General features: G+C 33.6%; 1 protein-coding gene across 3 annotated transcripts; it reads right to left on the bottom strand.

The window, feature by feature from the left end:
- On the bottom strand, positions 3,724–10,031 carry LOC109721771 (putative yippee-like protein Os10g0369500). 3 transcript variants are annotated; one of them, XM_020249550.1, is made up of 4 exons: positions 9,566–10,029; positions 5,721–5,829; positions 4,422–4,521; positions 3,724–4,092 (listed from the first exon to the last, which is right to left on the bottom strand). In XM_020249550.1, exons 1-3 carry the CDS (start codon positions 9,706–9,708, stop codon positions 4,438–4,440), a joined length of 336 nt encoding a protein of 111 aa, XP_020105139.1. In that variant the 5' UTR covers positions 9,709–10,029; the 3' UTR covers positions 3,724–4,092; positions 4,422–4,437. The 3 variants fall into 3 exon arrangements, with proteins under 3 accessions (XP_020105139.1, XP_020105140.1, XP_020105138.1); XM_020249551.1 differs by lacking the exon at positions 3,724–4,092 and having other exon boundaries at positions 4,147–4,521; positions 9,596–10,031; XM_020249549.1 differs by lacking the exon at positions 3,724–4,092 and having other exon boundaries at positions 4,147–4,521; positions 9,566–10,028.

Below are 14,081 nucleotides of genomic sequence, written 5' to 3'. Positions count from 1 at the left end.
GTAATTTATTTGTTTCATCAATGTAGAATCCTAGACCAAGAGTTCCATTTCCATTTTCTAGCTATGTTTTTATAGATTCTAATTTTTGAGTTCGGCGGGTATACTATCAATAGCATAGAGGCCTCCGCGCTACCAAGTTGTTTTCAATGATACAGCTTCCAAATCGACGATCGACTCTGTTAGACTTGATCTACACTATTTTGAAACTAAATTTTATAATTTTTTAATATCATTTACCTATCAAACGAGTAATCTAAATATGAACGGCTAAAAATAAAAATTTCATAAAAAGTGATGATAAAATATTTGAATTTAAGATCAGAGATGTCGATCTTACTCTAAATAGTGAAAAAAAAATTTCATAAAAATTTTATCATATTTAGATTGTTTTACACTGTTAAATTCGCAACGCATCACATCAACCATTAAAATTATTAATTTTTTGAGACCTTTTGATCACTAGCCAAATAGTGTCGAAATATTGTGAAATTTAGTTTTCAAATACTTTTAATAATATAGATCAAGTCTAATGGAGTCAATCGTCGATTTGGAAGTCGCATCATTGAAAATAACTTGGTAGCGCAGAAAGCCTTTATGCTACCGATAATATACCAACCTAGTCCCAATTTTTAATCGTTGGTGTTGTCATTTGTATAAATAAAAATTTGGAACTTATGCTAAGGTTTCTTCACTTATTTCACATTTATATGGTACATTATGGAACTTGTGTGTCTACATTGGGGATGTGGTTGTTTTTGGGGCCGGCAAATGAGCGAGCTTCGCCTCGCGTTCGCCTCTGTATGTGGCTCGCTTGAGGAACCATTCTTTCCTAAGGGGGACTGCTAGCATCCCAACCGTACAATTCTTGATCAAAGGGCCGAAAAGTCGGAAGCACCAACTTCTTTATGCTTTCAATAGCATAGTAGTTCTACACTATATATAATTACATATACTATATATTTTAATTATATATAATAATATATATTATGTATGTTTATTAAGTATATATAGAGTTTAGATTATTGGGCATATTAGTTGGCCCACAAAATCAAATCAGTAAAACTCTACTCTAATTACTCTCTCCTCTCTTTCACTTGCTTGTAGGGTCATTTCCCCTAAATTATTTTTCTTAACATTATAATTTCGTATTTCATGCAATTATTTTATGTGTTTAACTATTAGATATATTTTTATATCAAATTTTATGTAATATTTTATAAAAAATTAAACTATAAATTATATGATATTAAGAATTTCAAGCAGTTCGTTTAGGGCTCGAGCTCGCTCGACTCGAAGTTAGGCTTGTTAGAGCTCAGCTTGAATTAATTTCAAGCCGAGCTTGAACCTAAATTTGGGCTCGAAATTAATTTCAAGCCAAGCTTGAGCTGAAGTAAGCTCGCTCAAGCTCGGCTCGTTTCGTATCCATTTTCTAATTATGTTTCTACCGATTCTAATTTTTAATCATTGGTATTGTCATTTGTATAAATAAAAGTTTGGAACTTATGCTAAGGTTTCTTCACATATTTCACATTTATACATTTTGGAACTTGTGTGTGTCTTCATTGGGGATGTGGTTGGTTCCTGGTCTTATTTCCACTTTCCTCTCTCCATTCTGGAAATCCTACTTAACTGAATCTTCATCTAATCGACAAACTTGTTCCCATGTCTGATTCCTTCTTTTTTATTTTTTGGAGAGATAGGTAGCATATTATCCGCTTCGTTTATTTCATTTAAAAATAAACTTAACTAGAAATGTGAATCAACTAAGATTTGAACTTAGGACCTCGGGTACCGATCATCAAGCCTTTTGTCACTTGCACTAGGAACGGCCAGTGATTCCTTCTATTTTATGTTCTTTAATTTTGCGATATTGAGAACTAGAATGAAGCTAATTCTGTCTGATGAGTAATTTGTTTGTTTCACCAATGTGGAAGATCAATATTTCGTATCCATTTTCTAGCCATGTTTCATTCTACTTTTTGATCATTGGTACTGCCATTCGTATTAATGAAAAATTGGAACCTTTGTTAAGGTTTCGGCACTTATTTCACATTTCTAAGCTGCATTATGCAACCGGCATCTTCACTGCAGATGTGGTCGTTCCCTCATCTTATTGCCACCCTTCACTCTCTCTCCATTCTGAAAGTCCTACTTCACTGAATCGGCATCTCATCAACAAACTTGCTTGTTCCGCATTTCTGGTTCTTTTGATTTTATGTTCTTCAATTTCAATCTTGCAATATTGAGAACTGCAAAGAAACTAATTTGTTTTCGAATTGTCTTCAGTATTAGTGTAGGACTCTATTCCAGTGTTTAGGGCATTTTGATTTCTTGTGCAGCATTTACTGTCTGTTTGACCTAGCCTCTGCAATATAAGCAGCATCTTTTGCTTTTTGAAGAGGACAAGCGGCGCGTTAGTGAACATGATGTCCAGGGCTATTTACTGTTGTATATAATGTGCTTTTTATCATAGAACGTAGCAGCTCTAATTGGAAGCTGCTCTTTCAAGCTTGGTTGGAAAGATAAGTGTGAATTTAACAAAGTTATTGTATTTGATTTTTGCCATCACTTAAGTTTGAGAAACTCTTCTGTAGAAGCTTCAGAGAAACTACATTTCAGAGTTGTTATTTTGGTAGTTGGCAGAGGACAAGCAGCACATTAATGAGGAAGTTTTTGTACTATCATCAGTTATGCTTAAAATGATTGAAGGATTGCAGTGTGACTGGTAGTCAAAATTAAATCGTTAAGTACAGTTATGTGTTAGAAACTTTGTATATAAACCCTTTAGTTATTACTACATATGAAACTGTTCTTTATTATGTTAGTTCCAAAAGGTAAAAGTCCACTGGGATTAACCTGCAATGACATTACTCATCTAATTCAGAGTTGATACCGTCAGTTTGGACCGATTATATATGAGTATAGCAACTCTTTACTCTTATTGTTATTGCACATGAGTTGGATTTGCGACGACGCCAATGATGGTGAGAAGTTTAGTTAGCTCTCAAATTACCTCTACAGCCATTGCAGAATCAAAATATTAATTATAGCTCTACTGCAGTTGACGGCTATCATTTGAGCCAAAACATTAATTTCAGCTGTAATACATACAGCCAAATCCTAATTCCCGCCATGCAAACGAAAATGACAAACATATCATTACCGCATAGTGCATATAATAGTCGGCAGGTATCCTAATTGTGCCGGCGGTTTAGCTCGAATTCTCATTTATAAAATATTATTATCATTGATGATTATATTGATAAAAGTTTTTGAAAACACCTCAACTGTAGGCAATTTTGAGTTGACTTTTTTATTTTTTATTTTTTCCTCCGCTCTGCTGGCGCAACCTCATCTTCTTACGAAATTGCACTTTTGGTCCTCAAGCTTTAAGATCGATAATATTGTAGTTGTCAAAGTTTAATTTATTTACTCTCAATCAAACTTTTAAATTGTCGCAATTAGATCTTGCAGTCCAACTTTTAAATCGTTGCAGTTAGACCTTGCAGTCCAATTTAGTTGATTAGACACTGATACTTTTTGAGATGGTAGTGATGCAACATATTAGTGATCGTCACATTAGGCAGAAGCACAATTAGAAGATGCATAAAATCAAGGAGGGTCTATCCATCAATTTTCAGCAAAATTTAACTGAACCAAAGAATTTTGGTTTTATCAATCAGTAAACGGCGAACTGCTAAAGAATTAAACCAAGTGCAATGCTTACCTGTACAAACTAGTATTTAGGTATAAATCTTACACCCAAGACTTTGTGTGACTAGAATCCATCAGCTAGTCTCGTTACTATTATTATTATTATATTTACTCAAAATTTAAAGGAATTTTTTAAACTCTAGCATCTAGAGAGTGTAAGATATACACTTCCTACATGGCCGTACAAGAAGTAACTTCCTTAAACCAATCCACGCCCAATTTAGGCTTTGATTCAGTTTAAGATAGCATGCATTTTCTGAGCCATTAGTTTTTTGTTATAATGTAACTGTGCAAGAATCTTAAAATGAAGTAACCAATAGTCAGGGTTTACACATACCTATGTGGTTTGATTTGCAGTTCAGTTCGGTCTGCCAAAATCTGAAAACCAAACCGGAACCGACAACCAAATTTCAATAAAACTAGAAACACAGCTTAACCAAAACCAAGTCGATTTATTTGGATTAATTAGGTTTGGCTTTTGATTTGAAACCAAACTACAAGCACCCTAAACCCACCTTCGTAAAGCCAATGTTTTAAGATCAAATCCTAGCGAAAAGCATGATTTGAAATATTCGCCAAGTTGGCTTGAAGCTAAAACCCAAATTTAACAAAACCAACCAGACTAAGTATCATAAGCAGGTATAAATCTCTACACAATTGAACCAACAACCAGACAATTAATTGAACCTACTTAAACTATAACATACCCAGCATCTTGGAGAATCACCAGCCTTCTTTTACCATCCTAGCTCTCTCTAAAATGTACTTGCCCTCCTTGTATTTCTGGGTTTCGTCGTAAGCTTTCTCCTGCAAAGGAACAAAAAAAGCCCATATTCATCGGAGGGAATGAGATGGCAGTGGAGTGACTTAAGACAAATGTTAAAAGATAATAAACGATACATAAGGAGGTAAACACGGCTACAACAACACAATATGTGCATATTCATTCAAGAGAATAAGATGGTCATCCTGTGAGGTTGGGCACCTATATACTTTTAATAGAAAAAGTATGAGAAAAACTGTCTGTAATAACTTAATATCCATTTCATTATAATTTGATAAGAAGCCAAGAAAGATCTACGTCTACATTTTGCAAGGTGAGCATTATAGCAAGGCTGCAAATAGGGATGGATGTTTGTAGATTTCTACAGAATAAATTTCTCACAAACCACAAAAAGGGATCACCAAACAATGCAAGCATTGATTTCATCAGGAGAAGGAACGACATAAATATACTTACGCGCAGCTCAGGATTTCATTAGTGAGTTCTGTTAATCTCTATCAGTCAGATTCGCTGTAAAATTAATTGTCTTACAAGAACACTCATCAGAAATAGTACTCAATTAGTAAGGAACAAGACATCCAATTATGGAATTCATTCAAAGTGAAACTGATATATTAAAAAAAAAATGTTGATTACTTTGATTGCAAAAGCTTTTGTGCTTTCTGTCCGTAGCATGATTAAGACTACGTGTTATAGCTCCCAAAGAGAAATCTAATGTCAAAACGCTCAATATTATAAAACAGTTTTAGCGCATAGCGCATGTACAAAGAAAGCCGCTCTGCAGCTAAAGAAAAAAGAAATATTAAAGCAAACAATATGATATTTGAGTACTTGAATTAGATATAGGCCAACTAATATTCAGACCTAATAAAAAATAATAAGAAGAAGAGGATTGATAGAAGGAAAATTAAACATTATGATTAAGGTAATGTCAGCTACTGTTCAGCAAATAGCTGTGATTCCCTTCTTCGCTAGAGAAGCTACTCTGGAACCAAACAAAAAGGCATCAAGTCGTACTATACGACAATACAAACTAAAATGACCAACACTCCACAAACTTCACAGTAATGGTCCAATCTTCTAAATCAACTGTATTTCGAGAATGCTAACTACAGTACAGCAAAAAAGTACAACATAATCTTCATAGTGAGATTGAAAATGCAGGTCCTGAATCTCCAAACTAAAAGACGGCATAAGGAGGAAATTTAGGCATTTGACTTACATATCTCCAGCCAAGTAATTGGTGGCAGGAGCTGCAGTAGATATCATTCACCGTGTGCAATCCCGTCAAGAGGTGCCTATCCTCATTCGGGCCCAAGCAAACATTTACCCTGAAATGTCATCATAAATTTCACGAGGTCTTACAGGTCATGTAAAATATCTAGGAGACTCCAAAGTCCAAACTGCAGAGTTAGAGAACCAACAGCTTTTTAACTAGGTAGGGTTAAAAAGATGCCTCGGGTGTATACAGTATACAGTATATAATCACAGAGAGAAAATAAGAAAATTCAGAAGATTAACAAGGTAGTCTTCTTGATCAGAAGAAATGGGAGGAACTTTATTTCCTTCAAATGAAGAAAAATCACACCTAAAAAATATGTCTAAATACCACATGTATATTAATCCGTCCAAAATATTGGTAATAAACATTAAGATAATGATTTAATGGTTAAATTGTTTTTTCAGAAGGAAATATCCTACATTAACAAAACAATTTGATTATACTACATTAACAAAACAATGTGATCATCAAACTTCCAGCAAGAAAAGATAATTTATCTCGTGTTGTTTATTCTTTATTCATTTGAGCTAAAACAAAATGCAGAAGCAACTAAATTATGTCATCTGATTGATTTCTAGAGTGCCTTTTCATAATTCTAATATCAATTGTAATACAAAGGCCTAATATCTGGTAAGCTCCTGAATGGAAAAATGAAGGCAAGAAGCAATCAGGAGCTGTAGCACTATCAAAATTTCCAAGGAAAAAGTACAGTAGATTGTGATTTAGTTTGGCTTACTTGAACTTGATGGCAAAGTTTTAAGTGCCCGTCGGTACGAGCCGTATCCACCATGCTGTACCGTGCCAATAAGATACTGGCACGATACAGATCCCGTGCCGATGGCACAGCTTAAAACCCTCTATTCTTTAAATTAGTAAGTAATTTTTTCAATAAAGTTCCAAAGATGTGATAAAAAGACATAATAAATAGTTAGAATATTTTGTTGCTAAAGAAAATAAATATTTCATGCTATTATGCGTCGGCACACAAGAATTTTTTTGACCGGCATGTATCGGCACGCACCGTGCTGTACCGTGCCGGTAAGTTTCCGGCACGATCTCGTGCCACGGCACTTAAATCCTTGCTTGATGGCCTCATTAATATTTAATTCTTGTATAGGTTCTCATCAACACCAAATAACACAGCTTTTTGCAAAGCCTTGCATACGTTACCTTACATATTAAACTAACTAAACAATATAGGAACCATTCCGCACGAAGTTTAACAAAAGTCTCGTAAACGAGAAAAGTTGAATGTCCAAGTTTAGCATTATCACTGAATGAGTTCCACAAAAGAAAGCATTTATTAATAGAGAGACATTTCTTCAGAATTAGGAATTCTAAAGATGGATGACCCCCATGCGAAGTGAGCATCCCAGTTAGTATCGTAGTCAATCACTAGCTGGACGTGTAAAATAAGTCTCGGCTAACCTAGGGTCATACAGCAAGCACAGCGTGGCGTCCCAGCTGATGGTCGTTGTGGGTAGAGTGCGGCTTCCCACAAGGTCGTCTAAGACTAGCGAGATGAGTCTCACAACTCCTGATACTTGTGAGTGTATTTGAGTCTGATGAGGACATCAAAGCATAAAGTGGAGGAGAATATGACACCTCTAGAATTTGGAATAGTCATATATAAGGTATAGTAGGACTAAACCTCTTAATCCGGCACATAGCATTCTAGGCGTCAGCTAATTCCAAGAGGTTAAAAGGATTAAATATGCTAGGGCTAGAGTAGTTCTAGGATGAGTAACCCCATGGGAAGTGGGGTGTCACACCCATTATACAGGCACATGGTCCGGGTGCCCAAAAGTTTTAAGGCGCAAAGCAACAATAACAACCATCAAAGGTTCAATAACCTGCCCACAGGATTTTACTATAATAGCTAAAATAATTTGAAGCTTTCATTCATGTTATATAAGTTCTAGTAATGTGTCCTAATCAATTAAGAAAAGAATTATCATAATTCAATCTTAATTAATATTTTCTATGTAAAAATAAAACTAGAAAGCACAAACAAATAAAACTTGAAGAAGCAGGTGATATAGCATAAAAAGCAGTAACTGAAGACAGAAAACATAATCCAAATCAAACTATAGACTTCTTTCACCAATTTGAAGAAACTACAGAGGTGATTTCATGGTACCAATGCTTCCAACAGGAATGAGCACAAAATTGAATGCAAGAGTGGCTCTAAAATAATCTTAAACTTACTGAACCAACCAAATCATCAAAAGCAACAAACAGTCTCATCATAGTAGGATATTAATTATATTCTTTCAAATTTACAAGTTGATTTGTTATATCTACAAAATTTGATTCTAACTTCTCATTGTGCCAGTCTAGTGAAAATTTAAAGGCAATGAGATCAATTAGCTTATATATTATAAGTTCAATCTACATTAGTTCTACGCTTTTAGAATGTCATGAACTTCAAAACCTCACAAACTGAAGCAAATAATACTAGTATTATTTTGGAGAAATCACGTTTATGTTTTTGCTGTAAAAGACACCTTCAGTAGTACAAATCTTTGTTTCAACGTTGTCAAAATTATCGCAGCTAGAAAGATACTGCATGCATCTGTTGGTATGTGAAAATTTTGAACAAATGTATCCTAGATTTCTGTGTCAATGCATTAGTCAGCTGGATCAACCAACCAAATTTTGTAAAAGAAGAATAATGCCTTCCTAATCTCCAGTACTAATACTCTAAGCTGCAATTCTACAACAATGACATTGAAATGAAAATCTCCACAGATCAGCAAGAGATCACTTCATAATAAACAAAATAAACAAAAGGTAATCCTTATATCTGGTCAAAACACTACATCACCAAAAACATGGAAACAAAGGAAATAAACTGCGACTCTACTGATCATTGCTTAAAATACATAATCACAGTTGCGTTTTTCTTCCTTTTTTATTTCGCCAATCTATCACCCCCAAATTCCAAGGTGTATATTCCATCATAAACATATGCATTGAAATCCTCCATATAACAAATAATCTATCAATTATTTTGATCCCAAGATCTGAAAAGAACAAAAAAGGCAATACTCGACATAAATTGCAATTGTCAAAACCAGAAAATGGGTACGAGCATCAAAGCTCCTTGGTCACAAGGATTTAAGTGCCTATTGCATGGGCCGTATCTACCGTACAATATCGTGCCAACAAGATATCGGTACGATATAGCCTCCGTACCGATTGCACATCTCACCTCTTTCTTTAAATTGATAAGTAATTTTTTCAATAAAGTTCACAAATTTTGATAAAGATATATAATAAGCAATTAGGATATTTTGTTATTAAAGAAAATAAATATTTCATGTCATTATCTATTGGTACATATATATTTTTTCTGACCAGCAAATATTTCATGCCATTATATATCGGCATATATGATTTTTTTTTTACCTGCACGGTCCGGCACGCACTGTGCCAGCAAGTTTTCCGCAGAATCTTGTGTGCCGGCACTTAAATCCTTGCTCAGTCATAGAACATAAAAAACTCAATGGAGCCAACACACATAAGAACCTAATTTTCCTAATCAACGCAATCAAGAACACCCCAAAGGCGAATATCACCAGGATTTTGAAGAGAACTCTAACGCTGTTAAAATGAGAACGAGCATGAAAAGATCCTCAATCCCAAAGAGCAACAATCCAACGAATTTCACCACAGTCGCTAGAATCACACATACAAGAACCCGATTTCGAGCTAATTTCATAATCCAACGCAATCAAAACGTCCCAAAGGCCAAGATCAACAGGATTTCGAAGAGAACTCACACATTCTTGAAGAGGTAGGCGCGGCCGTACCGTCCATTGAAGTCCTTGGAGACGATGGCGTCGAGCGACGCTGAATCGACCTTGCAGAATATGCATTTGAACACCTTCGGCCCCGGGAGAGACTCCACGAACAGCAAACCCATCGAAAACGCCCTAATTCCCCTCGAAAACCCCCAAATCCGAGAACTCCGAGTCAATGCCCTCCGATCTCCGCAACAAAACCTCGATCGGAGGAGGAAGAGGAGGAGGAGCCAAAGGGATCGAAGCTGCAATCGTTGCACGCAAAATTGGGGATCGGAGAGGGGGGGGGATTGGATCGAAGACGATGAGGAGGAAATGGAAATGGGGGTTTGGTGGGTGGGGTGCGAGGAGAAGGAGAAGAGGAAACGAGTGGCGTGGGGGAAAAACTCTCTCTCTCTCTCTCTATCTCTCTCTCTCTCTTGCGATTTCAAAAGAAGACGCAGAGAACGGTGGCGGGTATTTATAGAGGAGGTGGCGAGGCGAAGTGCGAATTGGATAATAGCTGTTGAAAATGTATGGAGTGAGCCCCATCTGCAGAGTTTTTGGGCTACTAAGCTTTTAAAATCTTTTAAATATATAATTAAATATTTAAAATTTTTATTTATAAAAATAGATCGATAAAAATAATAAATTATTTATCGTTTTTTAAAAACAGTGGGTTATTTCACCGCTTTTATACTAATTTATATGTATCTTATATCCAAACTTCAAAAATATATAGTGTTAAATAATAAAAATAGTTTTAATTTTTTGAAGAAAGCGGTGAATAATTTATTATATTTAAAAAACGGTAATTCATTCACCGTATAGACCTAATTTTATAAATAATTTTTTTAAAAAAATTATTTTATAATTGTAGTATTTTCTAAGGCTATTAATTAAAAAATTCTCCACCTGCAGCCTAGTTTGAAACGAGCACAAATACTAAAAAAAATTTTTGGGCTACTCAGTCTAGTCTACGAAATATATTTTATTATAAAATTAGACATTAAAATTATTATTTATAAAACTAGACTTAAGCAGTGAACGGCTTATTACTTTCTAAAAGTGGTAAACTGTTTACTGCTTTGATATAACATCTATTTTTCACATCCAAACTCTAAAATATGTATACTATTAAATTTTAAAAATAATTTTAATATTTTGAAAAAGGCAATGAATGATTTACCGCATGTAGAAAGCGCTAATTCATTCACCATATAAAAATAGTTTTGTAAATAATTCTTTTGCGAAACTATTTTTATAATTATAATATTTTTTAAACCTACTTATGAAAAAAATTAAAAATAACGTAAATCTTACCTCCCTTATTTTAGGTCAATAATGACTCATTGTCTTGCCAACTTTTTAAAATATTAAAAATACAAAAGATTTTATTAATTGGGGAATAAGGGGATACATATTATACATCTTGTTTTGGAATATACAAATAAAATTTCTACGCAAATTTCGTATCCAAGAACAATAATTCTTAGGTATCTGAAATAAGGTGGTATAATTTGGTATAAGTCTAAAATTATTGTTCCGCCTTTTCTCCTCGATCAAGTGGGAACAAAATTGATTAAAATCATAAGTATATATCTTTCTATCGTAGAATAGGAATAAGTCTACAGATTACTTAATATGACAAGACGAAAAAATACCTCCTATTAGAATAGATAGAGTGTAAGATATACACCTCTTTTGAAATGTATTGATGACATTGCTTACAAAATCCCTACTACGTATAAAATTTAGGGAAAACTTCAAATACCCCATTGTGGTTTCACTTTTTCTCACTTTAGTACCCTATGGTTTAAAGTGTATCAAGTCAGTACCCTATGATTTCGCACTTTCTCACCTTAGTACCATATGGTTTAAAGTGTATCAAGTTAGTACCCTGTGGTTTTGTACTTTCTCACTTTAGTACCCTATGGTTTAATATTTCATTAAGAGAAAAATAAAACCACAGGATACTAATTTGATACCAAAATAAAACCATAGGATACTAACTTGATACAAAAATAAAGTCACAGAGTATTAACTTAATACACTTTAAACAACAGGGTATTAAAGTGAGAAAGTACGAAACCATAGAGTACTAACTTGATACACTTTAAACCACACGGTATTAAAATAAAAAAGTGTGAAACCACGGGGGGTTTTTGAATTTTTCCCTAAAATTTAAATAAAAAAAATAAAAGTTGAGGAGTCTCAATCAAGAAAGTAAAAGCCAAGGGATTTATTTAAGAATTGTTTATAGTTGAGAGGTTTTTCTATATATATTTGGCGAGAAATGCTACCTATGCACTCTATTTTGGAGCATACATTTTACACTCCATTATTTCTAGGGTTTAGAAATTTTTTAAAATTTTTAAAATAAAAAAAAAAGACTAGCAAGACAAACACCAACCAGTGGTCTTTTGGTGAGGAGACGTAAGATGTACATTAACTTTTGGAGTGTAAAGATACCAGGGTTCATATTTTTCTATTTTTATTGAGGCCCCTTTAATTTTTAGATTTTTTTTGGGATAAGCTTCGAATTTTGCCTTCCTTCAGTTTAACATATTTTTATTTTACCATTACATGAATTTAAAAAGCTGCAAATATATATCATGTGATTTATTTTTATTTCACCAAAAAAAATTATCGTGAAATTGAGTATTAAAGTTTTTTTTTTTTTGAAAATTACACAGTGATATCCTGTTTAATGATATATTATAATAGTGAAATAAAAAAGAATTATGTATAACTTTTTAAACCACATGATAGCAAAGTATAAATATATTAAACAAACCACAATAAGGTAAATTGGAGTTTATCTTTTTATATTTAAGTTAGTTAAAATTATTGTCACGCCCCGAGCTCCGCCAATTTAGTCAGATTCGGGCACGCGGACAGACCGCCGAACGGACAGAGCTTTTCCTGTACGTCCTAGGCGTCATAATCCATACGATGCAGTAGAAGAGGTCCCAACCAGGAACAGCATTCAAATATAGATTGCACAAGTATCAAAAATATAAAATGCTAACTATGCTATTACAAGCATTCATCTCAAAATTTTACATTTAGAAAATTACAAATGCCTTTATGTTATTACATAAGTCTTTATCCAATTTACAACTTATACAATTTACTACAAACTTGTTTCCTTCCCTCTCTCATGCGTACAGGAGAGGATAAGAATGGAGATTCCCCTGGCAGGTTAGTGGAAATCCACTAAGCCTATGCTATAATTACCATAATGGCCTCAACTCAATACAAGTTAGCAGCACGGATCAGATACCTTTCGCAGGCCCTTCCAAATATCCGTTTGCGCTCAAATTTGACAGGCATGTTTGGTTTTACTTAATAAGTCCAAAAAAATTTTAACATTTCAGTTTCGACCCCATTTGGTCACCGAAACTGTACCGAAATGCAATCTTTATCAGATAGCTTTCGAATTCTATTCCTCACTTTACGAGTGTCAGAATAATGTGAAACTTTAAATCTAGCCTCATAAAAATATTCCTGACATATTCTCCAGTTTTCATAATTTTTTGACACTGTGCATTTTCTGCTAATTTTTCAGTCCCGTTCTTTACAGAAAATTCTAAATCTTCTGTTTCCGCTCCGATTTCAACACGAGTCATTCCAGACTTATATTTTACATCCTTAAGTCCAATCAAATGGTATCTCACACCATTTTATATTATCTTGCTCACTTTAATTCTTTTAATCAAAGTTAGCGTCGGAAATTCGCAAATTTTCTTTACATTTCGTTTCGCGTCCAATTTGCGCCGAAACACTTATTTATCTCCAGAATTCATTCACACGTATCACAAATCACTCGAGGATGATGTTCAACTAGCTCAATCCTCACTTTGATCCCCGAGATCAAAGTTGACATCGTAACTCCCAAATTTCCATATATTACAATTATTATCAAGTTTAATAACTCTATTAGTAATTAACTTTAATTGGTCTAATTTTACTTGCTAAAAAGTAATCAAACTGTTATATACGGGGGAAAATGAATGAATTTAAGAAAAATATCTAAAATTATTGAAAAAACAAAAGTTAAATAGGTTATTTCAACATGACATATAATTGAGAGGGGTTGCTATACAATTTTACCTATAGGAAAAGAAAAACATAAATACAAATCTATTTTACATTTTTTATTATATGTATATATATTATTTATATATAAAAATTACCATACTACATATGTTGTTATTATAATTTATCTTTGTAAATTAAATATTATATGTAACATAATATATGCTAGTTATAATTTTAATATTGTATAATAGATAAATGTATCTTTATAAATAAAATATTATATAATAATATCTAAATTGAAAAATATTAAATAAATAAATAAATATATAGAGAGAGGGGTCTCACACTAGTCCACTTCACTTCGTGGACAGCATATGATCCACGCGGTAAATCGTAATGCTTCAAAGATGAGTTTTCTTTTTCACTAATTATATATATATATATATAGAGAGAGAGAGGGGTTTGCTTCACA

Source organism: Ananas comosus, linkage group 15, assembly GCF_001540865.1.
Source record: "Ananas comosus cultivar F153 linkage group 15, ASM154086v1, whole genome shotgun sequence".
In the NCBI taxonomy this organism is placed as follows: Eukaryota; Viridiplantae; Streptophyta; class Magnoliopsida; order Poales; family Bromeliaceae; genus Ananas; species Ananas comosus.
The sequence above is the reverse complement of the archived record's forward strand: the minus strand, read 5'-3'. Positions and strand labels throughout refer to the sequence as shown.